This window comes from Sorex fumeus, unplaced genomic scaffold (assembly GCF_029834395.1).
Source record: "Sorex fumeus unplaced genomic scaffold, SorFum_2.1 ptg000037l, whole genome shotgun sequence".
Lineage (NCBI taxonomy): Eukaryota > Metazoa > Chordata > Mammalia > Eulipotyphla > Soricidae > Sorex > Sorex fumeus.
Genome location: NW_026606094.1, coordinates 14,457,984 through 14,483,573, shown reverse-complemented (window position 1 = coordinate 14,483,573; position 25,590 = coordinate 14,457,984). Strand labels below are relative to the sequence as shown.

Below are 25,590 nucleotides of genomic sequence, written 5' to 3'. Positions count from 1 at the left end.
TATTTCTTCTTTTACCTACTGTTTTAGATTAATAGGATACGAGATGAAGGCTTCATTAAAGGCTTGATGCAAGATGCAATATAGCATAGTGCAACTATAGAGTGAAACTGGTATCAATCCAAGTTCTCTTTTTTTCTTTTTTTTTGGTGGGAGGTGAGGGGTTGGATCACACCCTGCAATGCTCAGGGGTTACTCCTAGCTCTGGACTCAGGAATTACTCCTGGTGCTGCACAGGGGACCATATGGGATGCTGGGGATTGAACCTGGGTCAGCTGCGTGCAAAACAAATGCTCTCTTGCTGTACTATTGCTCTGGTACCTCCTTTTTCCTTATTAACACTGTACATCAACAAGTTATTTAAGTTCTGAGCCTCTGTATTCTAACTGGCAATATGAATATTGTAATAGTGCCAACATTATGGGTCACTTTTGTGGCATCTAATGAACTATAATAGTTGCTATTCTCATCTTTCTTAAAGAAATTAGGGTAAAGATATTTTGAGTTAAAGTTCATAATAGTGATGTAATGAAATTAAAAAAGTTTTATTATTTTTTGCATATTAATTAAAATACAGATTTCGATATTTCACCCAGATTTTGATGACCCATTAAAATACATTTTAATTTACCTCATTAATATCTGCCAACACTAATTTGAACAAAACCTAGTCCTGTATCACTTTTAATTTCAAAACAGCCCTTTATAATTTTAATCATTTGATTCTCTGCTTGAAAGATCACATTGCTTGATTGTTTTTCCACTTACTGAGCTTAGTAAGAAAAAAATGCTTCTTGTAATGTGTTGATGATTTATGTAAATTTGCAGAATATTTGTCCCAGGAAGCTCTATTGATTTTTTTGAAAATAATGCACCTTTCAAATGATGTGCCATTAATTTATTAATTAGTGGTTAATTATGAGCATTGAGCTGACTTAGATTGGTACAGTATTATTAACTTACTGAACCAAGAAGACAGGTTCTTTGTCTTCAAGCAAGAAATTAAGTTAATATAGAGGATGGTAATGCTGTAAAACTAAACCACATGCTGTAGTTGTTCTCTCACAATTAGCGCAAAAGCTTCTCTTAATGGACAAAACAATTAGTATGTCATTTCTAGATAGGAAATAATGTAATCAATTGCAAGATTTTTCTTGAGCAGTATTCTGGAGGCATTACTAATTAAAAGGTCTTTAGAACTTGAATTAGAAGAAGTTGGTGAAAGAAAAATAGCAATTATTTTCATTGTGTTCACAGTATAGTGTTGAACAATTCAGTCTCTGAAACTCACAATACTCTTGCCTTCTTTGAATTAAAATTTGCAGAGCCTTTTTTATTCCCTCTTTCCTTTTGTTGTTTTAAAAAAAATTTAAAAATTGTTGAATCCCCATGAAATAGAGTTACAAAGCTAGTTGGGTTTCAGTCATAAAGTGTTCCAACACCCATCCTTCACCAGTGTACATTTCCCACCACCGTTGTCTCCAGTTTCCCTCCCACCACTTTCCCCTAAGCCTATTCCCTAATACCATTTTTCCTGATGCATTTCCCTATACTGTTTCCATGTACCATTTTTCCCAATACAAATACATTTCTTCTGTAAATTCTTAGATATCAGTACCATGGATATAGGCGATGAAATTTCTCTAACTATGTTGGGCTTTCCAGTGCTTCTGTGTGACTGTATATCATTGATTGCACTGGGGGATTTTAGATAACAGTTTCTTGGTTGGTTCCTTTTTATAAGAACCAGAGGGTTTTTAATGAGTATAAAAACTCATGTTTAGTGCTTTTATCTTGTGATATTTAAGATATCTGTTACATAGCTTCTTTGTCAATTAAAAAAATAGTTTCCCGGGGCTGGAGTGATGGCACAGCGGGTAGGGCGTTTGCCTTGCACGCGACCAACACAGGTTCGATTCCCAGCATCCCATATGGTCCCCTGAGCACTGCCATGGGTGATTCCTGAGCGCAGAGCCAGGAGTAACCCCTTTGCATCGCCAGGTGTGACCCAAAAAGCAAAAAAAAAAAAATATATATATATATATATAGTTTCCCTTCTGTTTGTTAGTGAGAAATCTTAAGGTGGTTTTACTTAATCAGTAAAATGAGCATATAATATACTCCCATAATAATACTATGGCTACTGATTGTTACTGATGCTTCTAAAGAAGTTTTATTTCATAGGTCTAAGTTTTAGGACACATTTGTCTTAGTGAGGGCTTATGAAACTCTAAAACTATCTGCATGAATTCATACCAAGGTGTCACTTTTATTGTTTACTTTTATTACCTGTCATTCATTCAGCTATCTCCTCATCAACACATTGAGTTTCTACAATATTCCAGGCATGATTCTATGTGCTGTATATACAGTGTCACATGTAGTTTGTAGCAGTATAGACAGTATAGAAAAAGAATATTGGTGCTGGAGCCTTAGCATAGTGCCTTGCACGCAGCTGACCCAGGTTCGATCCCTGGCATCCCATATGGTCACCCAAGCACTGCCAGGAGTAATTTCTGAGTGGAAAGCCAGTAGTAACCCCTGAGCATTGCTGGGTGTAACCAAAAAAGAAAAAAAAAGAATATTTCTATTACTCTGAATTTTCTGTTGGAAAGTGATGATACAAACCATACTGTTTTCTATATGGTATTGAATGATGTTTAAAATACTTAAAAATTGAAAAATAAGTATCGTTTTGCTTTTACTTTTTAATTACCTAGTGCATACTATTATAAACTGCATGAACAATATAACTTCAAAATGCTTGGAAATGAGATGATAGGACATGTTTATTCAGTTGTTGCTGTATATCCAAAATATCTTTGTTAAATATGTTATGTCAGACCTTATAAATGCTTTTGTTCCAGTTAATGAGAGCAATTTGAAATAGAATCTCCAAAACTTCTATGCATGAGTAGTTTCCTATACAAGAAGTAGGCAATAATTTAATTTAATATCACACTGACCACCGTTTTTGTAAACTTTGGTTATTGTTCCATTTCTTATATTACAGACATTGTTGTATCAACAAAGGATTATTATTCTATAGGGTCTAGAAAAACAAAATTTTAAATTGAAATAGAACAACATGTAGATCACTTAAATATCAAAGAAATTACAGAAAGCACATTTGTTTTAACATTACATTACATAACATTACAGACATTACAGACATTTAACATTACATAACATTACAGACATTGTTGTATCAACAAAGGATTATTATTCTACAGGGTCTAGAAAAACAAAATTTTAAATTGAAATAGAACAACATATAGATCACTTAAATATCAAAGAAATTACAGAAAGCACATTTGTTTTAAAAAGTTTTTTCTTATTCTATAGTATAGGAGATTTGTTCCTCAACAATATGTCTGCACTTCAAGAATGTCCAAGATAATTTAAGTACCAGTGATGCACAATTTAACCTGAATGTATTTATATTAAAAAACTGTAAGCTTTTAGTGCTAAAAAATTTAACTGATTTTACTTTTTCTTTTCAGTCACTGGTTACAGAGATATTATCCCTTTGTAATCACACAAAACAAAGAAATCACAAATCATCCTGTTAATCGTCGATTGCCTTGAGCAGGCCCCAGTAATGTCTCCTTCATCCTAGCCCTGAGATTATATTCAAGGCTCTTTAGGAGAATGAGACCCATCATTGTTACTGGTATTTGGCATATTGGGTACGACACGGGGAGTTTGCCAGACTCTGCCGTGTGGGCAGGCTACATTCGGTAGCCTGCCAGTTTGTCCAAAGTAGGAATGAGATAATAAGATGTCATAATAGGATGTCGCGCGGCCGCGCGGTTCCGGGAGCTGGTTTTTATAGTTTCTGAGTCTTGGCCGTTGATGGGATTACACGGCGCCAGGGGGCCAGTTGGTGGGTGTGACCCCCGCCTACTGGAATTTGGAAGATCTGGGTGGAGGATGCTCAGCCCAAATCCGAGTCGGCTTGGAGATCTCGGCCCCGGAACCCTTTTTAATCATTGCACAATAAATGACATTATTGATATTAAACATTCAGATAAAGTACCTGCCACTAGTAAGAGATTAATATTTTTGTAAAAAAAGGGTTTTTGTCCCCCTTGGGTCACACCCCGCAGTGCACAGGGGAGCATATGGGATGCTGAGAATCGAACCTGGGTCAGATGTGTGCAAGGCAAACTCCCTACCCGCTGTGCTATCGCTCTAGGCCCTAAAAAATGTTTTAAAGTTTAAGTATTAACTATGCTGTTAGATTTTCTGTGCAAATCATAGGATAAATGTTGTTTGAGTGAAAATCACATACTTCCAGGGTTCATTGAGAAATAAGAGTATTTAAGTCAGTATGAACTAATGAATTCCATTAGTTTAATATGTTCTCAAAGCAAATAATAGTTCCTAAAACAATTATTACAGCTAATATACTTAGGGAAACAAAGCTAAGAAAAGTAAAAATTGGTATATTTGGATGCTGGCCATAGTAGAGTTAAAGATGGACATGGGTGGATAAGTAAGATGTTGAAAAAGATCATCTAGGTATTGTTTTATTTCAGGTGGCTCTGTCTCTGGTTGTAGTCAAGCTATTTGAAAGGTGAGTATTCCAACTTCTGTTGTGGGTTTCATTTTCTTTGTATTTGTTATCTGAATCTCATTTAATATTGTAATATCTGCTATACTTCAGTTCCTCCACAGTTTTATAATAGAGGAAAGTCAAATTATTTTCATTTAAAATTATGAGCATCATGGTTCCTGCAGCCTTGTCAATTTCTAAAGGACTAAATATGTTTAGTTTCCCTATAATGTGATAATATTTAAAACAACATTACATACTTAATATTCTAAGAATTTAATAAAGATACATTTGCTCTGTTTCAAATGGTACAGAAACCTATTCCAACGCTGATTGTTGTGAAAGACATAAGCTCAGTTGGTAAAATAGATCATGTTTCTGAAGACTCAAATTCAGTTCTGTTACCATGTACTGAAAATTTAATAACTTTGGTTACAGAATGACAATTTTCACTTTTTTTTGCAGCAAACCTCCAGACAAAGGAAATAGTACTGAGATTCCAAATAGCACCCATGCCGTGATCATCACTGAGACCAGTGCATATTATATTTTTTACATTTATGTGGGAGTCGCTGACACTTTGCTTGCTCTGGGGATTTTTAGAGGTCTGCCACTGGTACACACTCTGATCACAGTGTCAAAAATATTACACCACAAAATGCTGCATTCTGTTCTTCATGCACCTATGTCAACCCTCAACGCACTGAAAGCAGGTACTGACTTCCAATAGATGCCAAAGGAGACTCATGGCCCCATCAGCAGGACCAGTGGGTTAGCTGGTTTTCTGGTAGTTGTGGGGACTTTTGCTTATTGTTTTTGTTGAATCTCTTCACAACTTACTAGCGCACCTCTTGCTTGTTATAGTTCATTGTATATTTAACTTCTTCTCTTTCTTTATTGCCTAATTAGAATAGTTGGCTCATTAGAATGTTATGCTGATGCAATCATAGCAACTAAAGCAGACTCTTCTGGGTCATATATTTTGTTCTAGTCCCTTACTAGTATATTTTTGTTTTGGTCCATAGGCTTACTTAAAAAAGAGAAGATTCAAAGTGATTAAAAAATATATATATATGAAAGTCTATTAGTGATACAGACTTTTGATGGAATAAAATAGCTTTATGGAACTGTTCTAAGATAATCATATATATATATTCATTCATTCTAGTTTTTTTTGTTTGTTTAGGGGAGGCTAGTGGTGTCCCAAATATATTTTATAAGTTGTTGTGTATTTTTTGACACTAAGTAGAGGCTGTTAGGAAAGTACAAAATTTCAGTTGAAAATGATGAATAAGAACTAGGCATCTAAGGTATAGAGTGACTATACTTGATAAGAATGTATTGTGTAATTGAAATTTTCTGAGTGAAACTTGAAATTTCTCACTAAAAAGGTAAATTTGAGTTGATGGATGTGTTGACTTATTGAAAATATTTTTATAATGTTTGCATAAAATTATTACATTATTTGCTTTAAATACTTACAACTTGTTATAAAGTATTGATTATAACCTATTTGTAATAAACTTATAACTTATTTGTTATAAGTATTTAAAGTTAATATGCAATAAAAACAAAAAAGCCACAGAATAAAAAATAAAACCACAATAAAAAATAAAGTCAAGGGGCTGGAGCAATAGCACAGAGGGTAGGGCGTTTGCCTTCATGCGGCCAACCCGGATTCAATCCCTGGCATCCCATATGGTCCCCCAAGCACAGCTAGGAGTAATTCCTGAGTGTAAAGCCAGGAGTAACCCCTGAGCATTGCTGGGTGTGACCCAAAAAGCAATAAATAAATAAATAAAAAATAATAAAATAAAGTCAAAAAAGTATCAGTAGTGAAGTAAAGAGACCAAAAACTAATAACAGGTTAAAAAATGCTTTGAAACTAATCAATTCCATTATGTCTATTCACATTTAAGAACCCAAGGTTAATGAAGTTCCCCCTATTTTATCCCTACTTCGATCTATCAAGCAATTACTCTTTTTGCTTTCAGATAGGGTGAATATAAATAAGTGAATAAGCTTGATATTAGACCTAGACGTCCTCATATTACTCTCGTAATCATAAATAAGTACTCAGTACAGTATGCTGAATGGGTGAAAGTGTGAATGCCTATTTAGATATTATCATTTGAAGTATAATAAAATTCATAAATATTTTTTACCAAGTGAATTTTCATTTTTTAAATAGTATTAGTTTCATAGAGAATTTTTCTCTTAATATTGGCTTAATTCTGGTAAAATGCACAAGCATATTTAATCATATGTGCTAAAGAACATATTGCTAGAGAAGGTAAGAGATGATGACTTCTTTCACTAAATCTGTGAATAATTTTATGCTTACAGTTTTTTTGCTGAAGGTTATGAGTGATAGAAAAAGAATGACAAGATCTACTTACTTCTAGAAATTTTGTCATTAAAAAGATATAAGATACATAAACAAGCAACTATGAATATGACAAAGATAAATTCATTGTCACACAAAGGTGCTGATGAGATATATTAAGGATACTATGTATGTTCAGAAATGGAAGGAAGTAATTCCAGGTTTTACACACATTGGTGCTTCTTTGTAAAGGAGCTCTCGGGTCAGGTCAGGAAGATTAGACAAGCAGAAATGAGTGAAAAGCTTTTGTTAGGCAGAAGCAGCCACATAGAAAAGGTAGAAAGATGGGAGAAAGTAGGGTGCATGTAAAAAACAGATCAATTTGGCTGAAACTGACTGTGTCAAGGAAGCTTGTACTAGCTTGGTGACTTAAGGTCAATGTATGGAAGGCATTAAATATTAAACTAAGATTTTTGGACTTTACTCCCGATTAATAGAGGGTGAATGATAAGATTCCGTATCACCTGATTTGTGTTGCTTTATGTTACATTTCATCTAATTATGTGTTTCACTTTCTCCTAAAGAATGAATTCCTCAGGGACAATGAATTCACCTGTTATTTCAGTGCCTAACCTTGTGCCTTGTAGATAGAGACACCCCATATAGCATTTTACTTTTTTTATTAAAGGAAAAGAATGATCAGACTTATAAATGTGGATCAGGAGTTTGGAAAATAGGCAAAAGCTTATAGAACCAAAGAAGATGGTACAAAGGAAGAACATAATAAAGGAGGTCCTTATAGTGGGCAGATAGGCATTGAGTGACTTCTCCAGAGTTGTGTCAAAGATGTAAGGAAGTTTGAGAGAGACCTTACATTATGGAATAGAGACAAGAAAATTCTGTCATTACAGAATATCCAGTAACTTGTCATTGAACTCAGGCCTGTAGGTCTAAGGTTGGAGTATGAGTGCTTGTTCCTGACTATATTTGTAATATGAACTTGATTTGCATCATTGCTTTTACCTGAATCTCATAGGAATTTGTATTTTATAATGATTTAAAAGTGGGCACTGATAATTTGAATAGTTACTTAGAATCCTTATACAACACTGAACTTTTCTGCCTATATCTGATTCTATGCATTCTAGTCTTATTTGCATTCTAAATGCTTCTGTTATTATCCAAATTTAACATTGATATATTACATCGTTTTAAGGTTATTGTTTTTGGAAGAATTTACCTTCTTTTATATTATAGGTGGGATTCTTAACAGATTCTCCAAAGATATAGCAATTTTGGATGATCTTCTGCCTCTTACCATATTTGACTTCATTCAGGTTTGTGAAAATAATATGAAGGATCTTTGCACTTATCATGTTTTTAATAATTAAAAAAGAAGTAAAAATAGGTCTATTTTTCATTTGATTGGGAATTGAAGTCTTAGTATTTTAAGAGTTTCATAAAAGTTTTGTTAATAAAACTCTTAAAAATGGAATTAAATTTAGTGGTAAGTCAGAACAATCTTTTCACTATAACATGTAATAACAGTCTACAGGAAGGTCAATTGAGAGGTGTAAAAACAAACTACCACCCTACAGATCACTGGTCATGAAGTATGGCATTAGTGTCACTATTTAGTGGAAATCCACATACCTCCAAAGGACTCATATTAATATTAAGATCCATTATTGGTGTGCTATTTTACAAACAAGTCTTATTCATATGCACTATTATAGAGAATAACCTCCAACCTCACGGTAAGGAGCGTCATTCAGGGGCAGGTATTAGAGATATGTTCGCAAGATGGGGGATTGGATAAATGAAAAGTCAAGGAAGTGAGGGCTGTCCCTGAATGTCACATCTAAAAAGGTTTCCAAGGCAGCCTGGTTATGAACTTATGTCTCCACAGGGTGGTGATAATATGGGACTGAGAAGGGAGAAGAAAAGGGAAGGGTAGAGGGGATATTGCATTCGGACTCCATAAGTGACAGGCTTTAAGGAGTAGGAGAAACTAATAACCTTGCCTATTGGACCAAGTTTGAATACAGCTTCCTGGGTGACATAAGTGGATCTCCAGAAAGCAAATGCCAGAGTCTTAATGATTGCTTTAGAAAGAGAGTTTCGAGAGGATGCTGCCTATCTTAGAATGAGTCATTCTTTCTCATCCATTTTCACATCACCTTCCTGTAATATTTTGTTTTCAAGAACTTAGAACACAAAATAGGGGCTACCCCATTTTTTGTGTACACACAACTGACATTTGCAGGTGCAGAAAAACCAGATTGTCAGTTTACTTCATCTGAAACGACTGGCAAAATAAAACACGTTAACCTGTTCCAAGTGAACTTTAGCATTTGTATTTCCTTTGGCTGCCCTGTTTAGGGATATAACTCTGCGGTAGCTACTGGAATTCTTTCATGCCTTGAGTTCATTATTAGAAAAAGTATTTCCTGTGTCTTCTAAGGCTGCTGCTCATTTGTTCCTCATTCTAGCCGGGCAAATAAGTGGTGTTAATATGATATCAAATCAGATATGAACTGGAACATGGACTTCTTGACATGATTGCAAAAGAATTCATAAATATTATCACTTGATTTTCCCTGTCTAGTTTTATAATCTATCAAATATCTTCTTGGTCAGTTTAAGGCTCACTTTTGAAATCCTTTGAAAAAGTTCATTTTTTAATATTAGTTTTCTAAATTAACCCTCTTGATGTATGTGATGGCAAATATAATTTTTGCTCAACTAAAATTGAAGTTCTTTATATGTTGCTTCACAGCTGATTGGGCAGAGCCTTTCTATTTTAATTTCCCTATTTAATTTATAAGAGGGTCTCACTTTAGTGAAGCATAATGGGAAAATTCAAACGAGCACACAGCAAAAATCTGATCAACCTTGATTTTTTTAAAAGACTCATTATAGAAGATCTTTAAATTACGGGCTCCTTTTGTTATATATATGATCACATTAATTAAATCTCATTCTGCTCACATATTAGAAGCAGATCTACTGCACAAAATTGGGCAAATATATAAATTTCTTTTTATAAAAGATATGCTGTGAGGGAAGCAGAACGTCTGTTGGTGGGTGTGGTGCTGGAACATTGTATTCATGAAATCTTATCATTAACAGTACTGTAAATCACTGTGCTTCAAATTCAAAAAGAAAAAATGCTTAGCTTCTATTTACTCTATTTGTTGACATTTGACAATGTTCTGGAAAATATGCCCTCTGGGTTGAAATATAGTTAAATGAAAATCAAAGATCCAGATTCTATTAAGAAGATACAACTATTTCTTATATCTTAAATAAGAATTTTTTTAGTATCTCATTTTCCTATCCTTGAATATGGGGGAGATAAATCTGATGGTTCTAAATGTGTGTACTTGGAAGTAGATTCTAGGTTGACTCTTAACCTAAAACCATATAGAGAATAATTGTAATCTTGCACACTTCCTCTAATTGAATATTTCTTTTTCCCGAAGCAAAAGCCTATGTATTTCAAAGTTCTATTCTTAGACTCTACATTATCTACTTTCCATTCCTCTCTCTTGACTTTATATATGATACCCATTGAGTTCTGCTATTTTTATTTCTATATCAACTTCTTTCCTGCTATTCTATCAACCACCTCCTTAAAAGTTCCCATACTCACTGTTATCTTTGAATTAAAATTCAAATCTTAATGCTCATTGTTTGATTCTAAAAAGACATTTATTTACTATTCTATCTATGTATATATCTCCCTATCTACCTACTTACTGGTTCAAAGTGCTTCTTAATTTTAGGGTCTGCTCCCATTTTATAGGCATCGCTCTATGGATTCAGTGTCAGGAATCCTTTAGAGATGTTTGATGGGTGAACATATATCTCACTCCTAGGATCCTGGTGAAAGTTGCTGTATACATTTTGATATTCTGTTGACACTTTATTTTCCTAAGAGACACTTAGGATCTGGGGAAGAATGATTGGGGATAAAAAAAATCAGTCTTTTTATTTTCATTAGTTCCTCTAATTGTTTACTTCGCTGTCCTCTTAATAATCTGAAGTGTTTTGTCTATAATCCATTCAGAATTAAAAACAAGACTGGGCCAGGGAGCTAGCTTGGTCTGGACCAAACAAGCCTAGCAGGTGAACGGTCCTAAATTCAAAACTCCTTCATGCATGCCCCATCCTTCCCCATCACCCTCCCCGCTCCCATTACCACCACATATATTCCTGGTGTCCTGAGCACCACTGAAACCTAACACCAAACTGTGGGGCTTATACCTCAAGGATAAGTTTCTTAAGGAGAGGCACAGTACTAGCAGATATTGTCTGGATTTAAAAACAAACAGATAAAAAAAACTGCCAAAAACTTTGGACACACTGTTATATTATTAGAATCTGATGCACTACTAAATTGTTTTTGAAGATAAAATATTTTATTTTACTTTTTGTTTTTTTATTAGTGAAACACCATGTAGTACAGTTATTGACCTTACAAGTTTTTGTACTTGGGTTTCAGTCATACCATGATCGAGTACCCATCCCTTCACCAGCGCCCATTCTCCACCACCAATGATCCCAGTAACCCTCCTACCCCTCCCATACCCCCATCCCATCCCGCCTCTGTGGCAGGCATTCCCTTTTGTTCTCTCTCTCCTTTTGGTTGCTAAGGTTTGCAAAAGAGGCATTGTGCACTACTAAATTTTTAAGTTCTGCTAAAGATAGCATCTTCTGAAGCAAATAGGACTAATTTCCCAAAAAGCTAGATTTTCTTTTAACTTACTATTTTTGTTTGTTTAGACTCTGTTCTGGATGTTATATTGTGAATGTCTCACCACTTATAAAACCGTGACCACCTTTTTCTCTATTCTCCTCTGATCCATTGTGATAACTTGGTCAGTTGACTTCTCTGTTGTACCTGTTCCATCCTGGCATACTTATAGTTTCATTCCTGCAAGTTTCATCCCTTACTGTATATCAGCAATCATTTTATTTTTTACAAAAGATCACTTTCCCCCATTCAATGATAGAATTCAGTAGCACCAAATTTGAATGATCTGGTTGATTCTCAAATGGGCACTGCCTTTTTACATATGTCAACAGCAAAGATTGAGATCCTGACAAACCAAATGGTTTCCTGCTAGCAATGCAGTAGTACTGATCTTTCAGACATACTGGTATGTAATATGATTAATGGCTGATTTAAATTAAGTCAGATTCCCTAAGTTATCTCCTGGAACTTAATTCCTTCTTTTTTTTTCCTACCAAATATTTCATTTATTTGGCATAAATGACTTAGCTTAAGAAAAACTATAGTTTGACATGAATTGTTTTGTAGTAATTAGGGCATTTGTGGCTTTCTTCTCATATTGGTTGCATTTATAGGGCAGGAATGGAATAGAGAAGTCTTTTGATTAGAGTGTCCTCCTTGTCATACTGCAGGCTTCTGTGGGCATTTGCTGAATGAATAAGGGGTTGGTGTTGCTGTTTGATGATTGAATACTTAGAGGTATTTCCCCTAGAATAGTATAATTGAAACTTGAGGTTTAACATGGAAATAGCATCCAACTCACAGAAGATTTTAACTTTACCCTCTCCCTGTTCCTCTTAAATTATATTGTGTTCCACTGTCTCTTATGAGACATACATGGAAACTGTTGGAGAACTGGGTCACTGATATGTAGAGTTAACCATTTTTGGATGTTATTTATAATCAGTTTTTTGATTATTTTAAATTTATTATTTTAAAGGCCAGAGAGATAGTACAGTAGGTCTGGGACTTGCCTTGTGTGCTGCTGACCCAGGTTCATTCTTTGGCACCGTCATAGTCCCTCAAACCCCACCAGGAGTGACCCCTGAGTGCAGAACCAGGAATGAGTCCTGAGCACCACTAGGCGTGGTCCCAAAACAAGCAAAAAAAGTCAAAATTTATTACTGTAATTCTCATTACTGACAGTTGATTTATTTATAATGGGCTAATGTAGTCGAATTGTTAATTTATTTTCCTTTTACAATATTTGAATTTAGAGTCATGTAAAAATATTTTATTCCCTCAACGTGATCCTGAAGAGCATCTAACAGCTGTGTGATTGGCTTCTTTCTGATATTCCATCAGGGCTCCAATGATTTTGTTGAACAATACAAATTTTGTCAGCTTTGACTGACAACGAAGAGGAATAGGGGTGCATTTATTTTTTCAATCTTTAGGTTTAGAGAAGTTAAGTAGTTTGATTCGGTAATCAAGTATACATTTAAATTGCACCATTTTAACTCAAAATATTCTAAAAGAAATGTCAAATTCTCAGGAATTGCCTACATTCTCAAATTTTACATTCACACTTACTAAAATGACCTCAAACAAAAAGTTTGTGTTAAAATAAGGCCAAACAAGAAAAAATATTTTTAAAACATGTTACATTTTAAATTAATTTACTTAAAATGTATTACATTACACTTGAAAGTGTACAGGGGAATGAGATTATTCTGAGATTCAAGATCATCATGTTTTCAAAACTTCAAATGATATTAAACAATGTTTGAAATATTCCTAGAGCCTATGAAAATGTATTTTGATGTGGCTACTTTCCCTATATGAAGATACATCTCTCTTATGAGAGTTGCATAAATGTGGAGAAATCATTTAAAAAGGCATTGCTGATCCACAGCCACTCAACAACATGCTTTGTTTGATCCCTACAGTTGCTTTTAATTGTGATCGGAGCTGTGACAGTGGTCTCGGTTTTACAACCCTACATCTTCCTAGCAACAGTGCCAGTGATAGCTGCTTTTATTTTATTGAGAGCCTACTTCCTCCACACCTCACAGCAGCTCAAACAACTAGAGTCTGAAGGTATGACATTAAATGTGCAAGGCTTGCTTGGGAAATAATCCACCAGAACAATTTGTGATTCTGAAGCATTAATCTTCTTCTCCAGTACATTTTTTATTGCTTTTAAACTCATGTTATATAGAAATGACCTTTTAAAAACGCCTATAAAAGGAAATTAAGGTACAAAGCATACATAGCTTTTCTTAATTAATGGTCATATGTAAGTGTATAGACTTTCATGAATTTTGGTGTATAGAATATTCTTCTTCAATTTTTTTTCTGTCTTTGTTTGGGGGAACCACATCAGATGTTCTCAAGCCTTACTCCTAGCTCTGCACTCAGGAATCAATCCCGGCAATGCTCAGGGGACCATATGTGGTACTAGGATCAAAGTGGTTGTCTGTGTGCAATGCATGTATGTGCCTTACCCACTGTAGTATCTCTCAGGCCCAAAGTACTCGTAACATGGAAATTAAGTTATAAAATGATGGTGCTGTTATTATTGAAGGTTGACCTAGATGCTCAAATGATGCAAGACATAATCCTTCCCTTTGTTTTGTTTTCAGAAACCCTTGTTTTCTCTCTTGGAGTCTACCATTTTGCATGCCCCTAAGTACTTCTTGAATATGTTTAGGGAGCATATTTTTTCGTAACCCATTTAATAGAGGTACATTTCCAGGGGTTCAGTTTCCAGTATGTTTATGCTTTGAAGGCTATGAACCAAACTAAGTCACATAAATTTAATTGAGGAACTTGTCTTAAAAGAAAAACATCTTCTCTCAGCAGGGATTAGCACAGGATTAGCCAGAAAAACAATGCACAGTGTTGACCAGGGCATATTATAAATGATGTCAATGATTTTGTAGTAAGTTTCTCTCTGGAGCAGTCTAGTGAAAAAGTAGTAAATTTTAAAAGAAAATGCAAATTGCATGTATTTAAAGTACGTGAAAAGAATGAAAAATCCCTTGATCCAATAGCATTTGTTGTATAATAATTAGTTCAAGCTAGTCTCTGAGGTTTGTGGTTGTATAAATTTGCACTATGTATTTACATACTTACACTGTTTCTGTGGGAATATTTCACAGGCAGAAGTCCAATTTTCACTCATCTTGTTACAAGCTTAAAAGGACTGTGGACACTTCGTGCTTTTGGGCGACAGCCTTACTTTGAAACTCTGTTCCATAAAGCGCTAAACTTACATACAGCCAACTGGTTTTTGTACCTATCAACTCTGCGCTGGTTCCAAATGAGGATAGAAATTGTTTTTGTCCTCTTCTTCATTGTCGTTACCTTCATTTCCATTTTAACAACAGGTACTATGAACACCCTATTTAATTAAGCATTTTATTTAAAATGTCAGCATGTTCTATTCTTACAAGGTAAAACTTTTGCATTAGAATCGTCCAGATTTGTTGGAACTTATTAATCAAATTTAATGGTTTATTGTTAAAACAACATATATTCTTGCAATATGTTGTTACTGGATAATTTCTTTGAATTAGGATGGATATACATAGTGTTATCTTTCCTTTTTTGGTTGAAAATCTAAGCAGAATGTCAGATGGCAAATCTGTGATTGGAAAGAAAAATAATTCTGGACTTCGATTCTGGTAAAGGATTCTGGCCTCAAAAAATAACATCTCTTTAATGAAGAGTTATTTGAATAAGAAATATAAACTTTCATGTTTATACATACTTCACACACACACACACATAATCCCCTCCTAGGTAAATTTATTCAAATTTTATATAACTGAAAACTTGTACATATGTGAAATAACTATCAAAGGGCCATATATATATGTATATATAATTTTTTACTTTGTTTTTCGTTTTTCTTTTCTCCATTTTTGGGTCATACCTAGTGCTGCTCAGGGCTTACTCCTGACTCTGCATTCAGGGGTCCTGGCATGGATCAATGGATCGCAGGACCACAGGGATGCCAGGGATTGAATACAGGTTGTCACTGTGCAAGGCAAATGCCCTATCTGCTGTATTATTGCTCTGGTTCAAGGGCCATATTTTTTAATGCAAATGTCTTGAATTTTAAGATTTTTTGAGGGAACACATAGTATCAGATTATGAATAAAATGGGGGGGAGGTGGGGGAAGTAGGTTCTGGAGAGATAGTTCAGGAGGTAGGGTACTGGCTTTGCACATGGCTGACCCTGGTTTGATCCCCTGTACCAATATGGTCCAGGAGCACCCCACCAGCACTAATTTCTGAGTGTCAAACCATTAATAACCCCCGGGCATCACCTGGTATGGGTCCCAAACCAATACACACACATTCACACAGAGACACAGAGACACACACAGATACAGACACACACACACGCGCGCGCACACACACACACACACACACACACACACACAGAGAGAGAGAGGCAAACAAGCCCTATAATCAAAATAGTTGAATAACTGAACAATAAAAAGTATTGATGGATGATTCATGTGTGACAGAGGTTCTGAGCAAATACCAAGTCTAAGGAATTTTTTGCTTGTGAATACAGAATTAGGTGCAAAGGGAGGCCTTCAACTCTGTGGGTGCTTCAACTCATTCCAATAGCAACTCAGTGACACCTCAATTCATTATATGGTTTATGTTGAATTGATTTGGGGGCTTTACACCTGTAGAAGGCTTTCACTGTTGCCAAAGTTTTCAGAACCTTCGCCCCACATTCAGTCACATGATCCTATATGGGTCTTGCACCACTGTTTAAGAAATAGGCCCTAGGAGCAAGAGATGGCACTCCACACTATTTCCCTTCTTAACCTTTTGAGACCATATGCTGCTCTGTGTCTTCCTAGTGTGGCTGCTTCGTTCATGTCTCTCCTGAAAGACTGGCTTTCATGTTATATTAGGGCTCTACCACAATGAATTTATGTGATCACTGCATTCAAGCTCAAGAATTGGCAGCAGTGTGTCTGATTAGTTGCAAAGTTCTATGGAGAAGAAAAAATAGATTCACTTTGACTCAGGGATACTTAGCAGCAATCCATGAGGCTGCAGTGAAGATGGTACTTTCCTTACTCATTGTTCTCTCAGTTGAGGCAATGGGGAATGACTCTGCAAAAGCAATCTTGGTGGAAAGACATGTATTCATCCTCAACAAAATATTCATTTTGTCAATTAAAAATAGTTTTCTTTAGTTTAGAGAAATTTTGGAAGCAAAACATTTCCATTAATAATAGTAGATGTTTTCTTTCAGTTTTACCATTCTATAACAATTTTACCATGCATTATAGATGCAAGTCCACCTAACTCAAGGCTTAATAACCTAAATTTATAGTAATTTGATTAAAAGCATTCTACTATAAAATTTGTGATTACAAATAATGACTATTTATAAATTACAATTAATGGTTCCATTCAGCCTCGAAAAACCATTTACTCTAATACAAAACTTCTGCCTGGGCAAATCATTTTTTAAAACATAAAATTAGATATTCTTTCTGTCTAAATGGCAGATCCATGCATTCTGGCTTTTTCATGAAACTCTAAGTTCACTTTAGTCCCAGCAGCAGAGAAGATTCTGTCGCAAAGGCACAAAACCCATCTATTGTCTATGAATACAGTTCAATACACTTTTTTCTGACTTCATTTTGCTTGCTAAAAGGCCCATCCATACACAATCCAACACCAACAGCCTCATTCAATATCAAAAGAATTTTTTAAAATGAGGGCTACCTCTTTTCAATTATACTCTTCTTTAAACACATTAGTTGTCACTTATATGTTTCAGGGCATTATTTTTAGTGGTATTAATGTCTGTGAGCTGAGGTAGAAAATTGTTTATACTGGCACAAAATTTGAAATAAAATGAAGTGGTTCATAGAAGAAAAAAGTAAAAAATTTTTTTAATACCCCCCATCTATAGGTGAAGGACAAGGAAATATTGGTATTGTACTAACTTTAGCCATGAATATTATGAATACATTGCAGTGGGCTGTAAATTCCAGCATAGATGTGGATAGCTTGGTAAGTAATGATTATCTTGTTTAACTTTAATTATAAAATATCAGACAAACCATAATATGGGGTAATAACATAGGTAAAACTGTATATCCAATCTGCAACCTAAGAAATAAAAAGATTACAGATAAACCCAAAGGCATTATGTGTTTCTCTCATAGAACACACAACTCTTTCTTTAATTCATAGAAATGACCATCCAGATATAGTGCACAGTTTCCTTGCACGGAACTTTTCTAGGGTGAATAGATATGATTACCACTATTGCATTACAGAATTCATTGAGGTTCAACTTTATTAGATGGCACCAAATTGTCATCAAATCAATATCATTGTATCACTGTCCTCCCTTTGTTCATCAATTTGCTCGAGCGGGCCCAGTAACATTGTGAGACTTGTTACTGTGTTTGGCATATCAAATATGTCACGGGTAGCTTGCCAGGCTTTGCCTTGTGGGTGAGATACTCTTGGTAGCTTGCCGGGCTCTTCGAGAGGGGCGGAGGAATCGAACTCAGGTCGTCCATGTTGGCTGCATGGAAGGCAAGTGCCCTACCCGCTGTGCTATCGCTCCAGCCCATCAAATCAATACTATCAATTTATATTATAATTCAAGGAGTGTAAAGATTCTCAATAGCCCCTAACTTCAACAACATTTAATACAGTCAAATTTCTAAATTTATGAAATCTGAAAAGTAATTGCTAATGGAGAAGGGACCGTTGAATGCATATTTATTTGATAATTGGAATTCTTTTTAAGTTACTTGATCATGCCAGTTGTTCATTTTTCAAGTGACTTTTTCCTTAATTGATTTGCAGAAGTTTATGATTTTAATTTTTAGTTCTATACTTTTCAAATATGGTACTCAAGTTAGTGACCTGTCTTAAGAGAGCTTTTTTAAAAATGAAAATACACGTTTAATTTTAATGAAGCTAAAGTTATTGTTTTCTTTCTTTGTGCCTTTGGTGGCTTGTTTAAGAAATTCTTTAATATGTAGGCTTATTAAAATTTATTACCATTATCTTTTTCATAATTGTCTTTTCTTATTTTTAAAATTGTAAGTCTTTGGTGATAGCTGCTCTCTTATTCCGAGAATATTTATTGTTATCCTTGCTCCTTTTATTTGGCCATTATTCCTACACATTTGGATATTTTATTTGTGTGTACCAAAATCATATTTTGGTTTTGATTTTCTTGTCTAATTTCTCTAAAATGTAGAGCCTGTAGTAATATAACTGAGTTAGAATTATGTCAGGGGCAAAAATGCCATGCAACAAGAGTGAAAGCTAAAAAGAAAGAAAAAAATTCTGTCTCTACTTTAAATAGAAGTCTATAGTTTTCAATTTGACTGTATAGTTGGTCTGAATAGCTTCAACATTGACATTATTGGTATCTCTAGAGTAATTTATTTAAAATCAGTCATCTGTTACTGCTTTTATGACTATCTAGAAATTCAAGCTGAGAATGAGTCTGTAGCACAGATTTAAATTTTTTAATTGTTTTTTCCTATTCTTTGATACTGTGCACATACATTCAGTTGTGAAATGTATATAATCAATTCCTCACAGAACAAACATAATAAAAGGAAAAGCTTCAGAGGACCCAATAATGTGTCTATTTTATTTAATCACAGCATTTAATAATTGCTTGCAATATAATTTAACATTAATATGACTGTTTGGAGTGTTTCTCTATTTTGTACATTATTTTTCTGAGTTTGATGAAATGTTTAGTGGTTCCATTCATCTTACCACTTAGCTTTTATGATTTGGGGGATGGGTTTATACATATGCTTAAAAATGTTTCTGTTGAAAATTATCCAAATAATAAATAAATATTGTGCCTGCATTTATTTAGGTTTTTATTCACACTTACTACAACTATCAACTTGACACTTCCAGGTGTTCATAAAAGTTATAGTTAAATGTCTTTCAGCACACTGGATATTTTCTTTGCATTTGTTTGAAAATTTTTACATATAAAATGGCAATTTAGGGGCTGGAGCAATAGAACAGCATGTAGGGCATTTGCCTTGCACACGGACGACCCGGGTTCTATTCCTAGCATCCCAAATGTCCCCCCAAGCACCACCAGGAGTGATTCCTGACTGCAGAGCCAGGAGTAACCCCTGAGCATCGGCTGGGTGTGACCCAAAAAGCAAAAAAAAAAATGGCAATTTAATAAAAATGAATAACTATGTTAATGAAAAATTAGGAACAAAAGTAACTTGGCATGAAAAAATTTAAATCTCATAATGAAGAAGTAGTTTAGAATATTTATGGAAGAACGGCAGAGTGGTTAGTGGCTAAGAGCAAATGGAGGATGAAGGAAGATGTGATAAGCATGTTGGATAGCTGTCAGGTTCTGAGAGCACTCACACAGTATTACAAGGGAGTTTGATTTTAATTGATGATGAGACTTCCATTGAGAAATAAGTTCCTATTGTAGTAGCACTCATGCAAACCAACTGTAAACCATACAAAATTGAAACAAAAAATAAAAAACTTTATCTAAAGTAATTTGCATATACAGAAATGCAGGCAGATTTTGGAAAGGTCCCAAGACATAGACAAGAAAGTAGTACAGGATGGGTTTTCCATTTTAGTTTTTGATGAACACAGGACACATTCTCTACACAGAGTGGATAAAACACCAAATGAAACTTGACATCTTCCTAGCTTTCAAATACCATGAGTTTAACCAAATAGAGCAACTGAAAACTTAAGGTAATGCTTCAGTAATTAGTGCTCTAGAAAGCAACAGTGATAGGAAGATAGAAATAGCAACTTTTGCATTTCCCTTTCCTTCCTTCCTTCCTTCCTTCCTTCCTTCCTTCCTTCCTTCCTTCCTTCCTTCCTTCCTTCCTCCCTCCCTCCCTCCCTCTCTCCCTCTCTCTCTTTCTTTCTTTCTTTCTTTCTTTCTTTCTTTCTTTCTTTCTTTCTTTCTTTCTTTTATTCGCCCTTCCCTTCCCTTCCCTTCCCTTCCCTTCCCTTCCCTTCCCTTCCCTTCCCTTCCCTTCCCTTCCCTTCCCTTCCCTTCCCTTCCCTTCCCTTCCCTTCCCTTCCCTTCCCTTCCCTTCCCTTCCCTTCCCTTCCCTTCCCTTCCCTTTTGATCTCTTCATTTCATATAGATCATAAGTTCTGTTCCATTGAAATCTTCAGGTAGCTTGCTTAGCTCTATTGTACTAGTTCTTTGGGCTGATGTCTTGTTTTGTGTGTGTGTGTGTGTGTGTGTGTGTGTGTGTGTGTATTACCCCAAATCTCCATTATGTCTGGTGCTCCACTCCAATCAGACCAGGCACAAAAGATTTGTGTTTGAGTGAGTCTGATCAGCAACAAAGGCTTCTAGGTAGTGAATATCAATGAGCACCTACATGAAGGACATGGAAACAACCAATAATTCAAAGACCTAAAAACAATCAAGAATTAAAGGTCTCTAGTACCCAACAGTTGCTATGGGTGGTACCTGGGTAGTAAGGTACAGGTACCTAGAACAAAAGACTCTTGTTAATAGCCTCTTTCCTCAACCAGCTCAACTATTTTCTAGATGTGGGTAAGTTCTCTTCAGGATGTATTACTATGATGAATGAGATCCAAAAACGATACCCCCTATCACTGCTGTCAGCAGGGTTGTGAGAGATCACTATGGTGGTGCCTGCCAAGAACTTTGGCACTGTAGTTTCTTGGCTACCATTTCATTCCAGTATTATAATCACAGGATTGTAGGATTGGAGTTATCAATATTTGATACAATTTGTCCTTACCTCCTCTACAGGGTAAAGGTTAACACCTTAGAAATCTTTTACTGATTGGAGCTTTTATGCCCTATGTTATAGTTCTTTCTTACCAAGATCACCTTTTTGTCTCAAATTTGCATGGGTTCTTTCCATTTGTCCCTTGCTATAGAAACTTTGTTTAACAAAGATGCAGGTCAGTATCGTCAGTATCTGTATCATTAGTTAAATTTTTGGCTTAGATTTGTTGTGGCCATGAAAGAAATTAAAGGCACACTTTCCTTATTTAGCATCTTGACGCCGTCCTTAAACTTGACATTATTTAAAATTATTATTATTATTATTATTTGCGCAAGTGGGCCCAGTTTTATTATTGCATTGCTAGGGATCTACCCCAGGTCTTATGCATGTGAGACATGTACTTTGCCATGGAATCACATCCCCAGATCGTGACATTTTAAAATATTAATTCTGTCTAGAATCTTCTCAAAAAACAAAATACATGGAGTATTGAAAGCCTTAAAAGGAAATAACACTCTACCTACTAATTTGTCTAGCTTTGTATAGTAGGTGGGAAAAATATCAACTCAGTACTGTCACCTTATGATTAATACAGCTTAATAGGTCATGAATCACCCCAGAAATTTAAAATATAGTAAAATTATAATAGAATCTACTTTAATAATTCCCATTGGAAACACCCAAGTTAGAGAATATCCATTTATTTAAACTGATATGATATTTTTAAAGCTGTTGTTTCTAACTTACTTCTTCATTTAGCATTAATTATGTTTATATTCATTTTCATTATATTTGTTATACCATTCTATAGAACAGATGAGATGTGTCAATTCCTTTTAAATTCATAAATCAAGTGCTATATGAATTATTATCGTTATTGCTAAAGCTATCATATATTTCTTGCCTTCTTAAGCTATATCTGAATTTTTCCCCATTAGATTACAATATTCCTGTCATTTTTAGTACTGTAAAACTTCTCTCTCTCCTATTCTTAGATACTTAAGCATTATGTACCTTAAATGGGCAATGAATACCTAGATTTCTACTTCCATGAATGAATGAATATTAAATAGGAGCTAGGAAGAATATAAGCACAAGGTTTCAAATTTAGCAATATCAAACCATCTGGTGACTAATAAATTTCCCACACTCAGTTCTATTGTTTGAATTAGGCAGTTGACCTTTTCAGGACTGTCTACCACCTTGAGAGCACATGAAAGATCTGATTTATGAGAATGTATTCTACTTCCTCAATTTTCCAGCTATAGCCGCAGATAAACGAAACCTGTTTTATTGTGAGTTCCTAAAAGCACAAGAGAAAGGCAGCCACCTAGATGAGAGGAAGGGTAGTGAATTTGTAGGGCTCACACTTATAGTCACTGAGGCTCCAAAAAGTTCTTACAAGATTGATGCAATCTGAGAAGAGTTTTCTGTCAATAGAAACACCCTCCCTTTCTCTTTTGTCCTTTTATTGCCCGTGTTTATTTTGGGTTCCAGTAAAGATCAAGTGACTGATTGTATAATGACCAACAAGAAACCTGATGGTAGGAAAAAGAGGGATCTGACTTTTATTAATTGTTCCAGAAGCAATTCACTTGTATTTAAAGCATTTTTTTTTTTGCTTTAAGAATCTGAGAAGCAGATTCATTTTTCTTATGTTTGTGTTTAAATATATGTATGTGCATGAGTGCATGTGCACAGACAACACATACATTTCTCCTGTGATGTTCTCTTTCTTGATCATGTGTTTGTTTTCTGTTTTCACAAGTCTTTGTGGTATTATTTCTACTCTTAACCTCTGGTCCAAGACATACTTCCATCTAACTCTTGTATTTCCATCTGCAGATTGCCTTTTCATTTTATAACAGACTCTGGCCTTACCACCCAGGAGATCGTTGGTCTTAGATAAATTTTAATTCCCTCGATGGAATAACTTTTCTTGTTTGTAAAATGAAACATATTAATTAGAAATTTTCTATTTCCTATCAACTTTGACATTCCCTTCTGAACCCCTTCTTGTATGAAAGATTTCAAATCTTTTCCTATGAATGTTTTCAAATCTTAATTAGCATAATTGCATACATGATTCAAAACACTTCTTGGAATCGCATATACTTGCAACTATCCGTGAATGCTGAAATCAGTGATTAAGCTATTCACTAGTACAGTTGTCAAGCCTAATCAAAGAACTCTGAACCAATGTCTTACTAGAACAAAGAAAAGGAAAAACACTAGTAAGATGTTTTCCAGTTTGCAATCAGTAGGAGAGGTTTATGAGAACTGTCAGAAATTGAAGGAATACTGGAAAGTTTGGACAAATTATTAAGTTTTATGCCTGTTAACTTGAAATTTTTGTGTTTAGTTTTTCTTAGTTTTCTCATCAGTTTTCCAATCTGGTATCACAAGAAGAATATTTAAAATATACAGATGACTCTGGTCCTCTACAGACAATTAAAATTCTCTTAGTTGGAAGAAGGCATGTTGTCTATAGTTTAAAAGTATTTTGTATTATTCTAATATGCATCCAGACTTGTGAATTACTTGGGTTAGATGAACTCTAAGATTTGATTTAGCTCTGATTTTCTGAATCATAAGGGATTAACAAACTTTTTCTTTAAATGATCAGGTAAATAATTTTAATTTTAGATTTTCAGGATATATGGTCTCTATAGCAATTGCACAGTTCTACTTTTATAGGACTAAACAAATGGGTGAGGCTTGATTTGCCACTGAGTCACAGTTCTTTTACCTTCTGGCCTATGGGATACAATTATCTTTGGAATTGGTAGGCCTTCAGCAAATGATTTTTGTCCAATGTCACAGCAAAAAATAAATAGGTATAAACAGGTATATTGATGTAGTATAGATATATCTAGGTCTAGATGTATTTACAGCACATATGAAAAGTGATGCTTTGGAGTACTTTCACTCTATAATAAAATATACTAAATGGAACATACTCCATTTTAAAATTTAAAATTTTTAAATTTAATATTTTAAAATTAATATGGCTAGAGAAAATCTTATTAAAATAATAAAAATCTTGAGAAATTTTTTTAATTTGTTGTTTTGAGATTCCCTTTGATACTTTTTAGTGGACACCATGTCAATCCAATTGTGTTCACCAAGAAGTTGTTGATTGACCACATACATAAAAAAAATAAATAACAATATCAAATAAATCATCAAAAAGAATTATAGTAACTTTAATTTGAGTACTGCATCTAGTAATTAATGTCAGTCCTTTCACATAAAAAGGGTATATTAAGTCTTTCTTTGCCTAAAAATTTTCATGATCTGAAAATCATACCTATGATTCCAGTGTGATCTTGGTTTTCTTGTATGTGTTAGTCAGTGTGAAAAAGCATTTAGTGTGGCCTACTTGAAGGACCTATAGTTTAAAACAATTAAATCCCTCTATTATCATACTTCACACTTAAAATTGTTTTCCTACAAAATTAGTAAAGTTTTCACATTGTCAATTTCCAGATGATTCTCAGCATACTTGTTTTTTCTTTTTGCAATCTTTCTATAACTATGAGTTATGAAATTTCTTTACAGTGCTGTGATAACCTGGTTTCTAGAAAATCCAAACGATGAAAGGAGCAAATGGTTTTGTGGGGCAAAGGAATCTAGCCCCAAATTTTCTCTTTACAAAATATTTTCACTTCTTTTTTGGGCAGAAAAATGCAAAAAGTGAAAGGAGTTATTTTGTGGTGTGTGTGCGTGCGTGCATGTGTGCATGTGTGTGTGTGTGTGTGTGTGTGTGTGTGTTCTCTGTCTTACACACATCCCTTATAAAGAAAGGCTCAGATAAGGCTGTGGAACTTTTCTTTAATAACTTCATAGACTGAAATTATCTTGTTCTTATGACTCAGATTATTAATTTAAGACATTTTTATAAGGTAATTAGATTCACTTTTAAAGATCAACTTGGGAGAATTTTTAGGGCATAATAAACTTTAGTAATGAGATGAAAAATGCAAAGGAGATGATTTTCATGTTAAAAAGAAAACACCTTCTTTAACGTGAACTCAGTTCTTCCAATTTTGTAGCAGTCTATACAAATTATATCAAATTTTCTTCTTGACATGAAAAATAGGTTCAATGTCTCAGTGCTTGCCTGTCATTTTGCCACCCAAATATTCCCACCCAAAGTGATGAA

General features: G+C 34.6%; 1 protein-coding gene across 1 annotated transcript in view; it reads left to right on the top strand.

The window, feature by feature from the left end:
• CFTR (CF transmembrane conductance regulator) overlaps nucleotides 1–25,590 on the top strand; it is a 178,606-nt gene that overhangs the window by 118,990 nt on the left and 34,026 nt on the right. Inside the window, exons 16-21 of the mRNA XM_056118608.1 lie at nucleotides 4,539–4,576; nucleotides 5,021–5,268; nucleotides 8,139–8,218; nucleotides 13,569–13,719; nucleotides 14,784–15,011; nucleotides 17,579–17,679. Coding sequence (XP_055974583.1) covers nucleotides 4,539–4,576; nucleotides 5,021–5,268; nucleotides 8,139–8,218; nucleotides 13,569–13,719; nucleotides 14,784–15,011; nucleotides 17,579–17,679 — 846 coding nt within the window. The remainder of the gene's footprint in view (nucleotides 1–4,538; nucleotides 4,577–5,020; nucleotides 5,269–8,138; nucleotides 8,219–13,568; nucleotides 13,720–14,783; nucleotides 15,012–17,578; nucleotides 17,680–25,590) is intronic.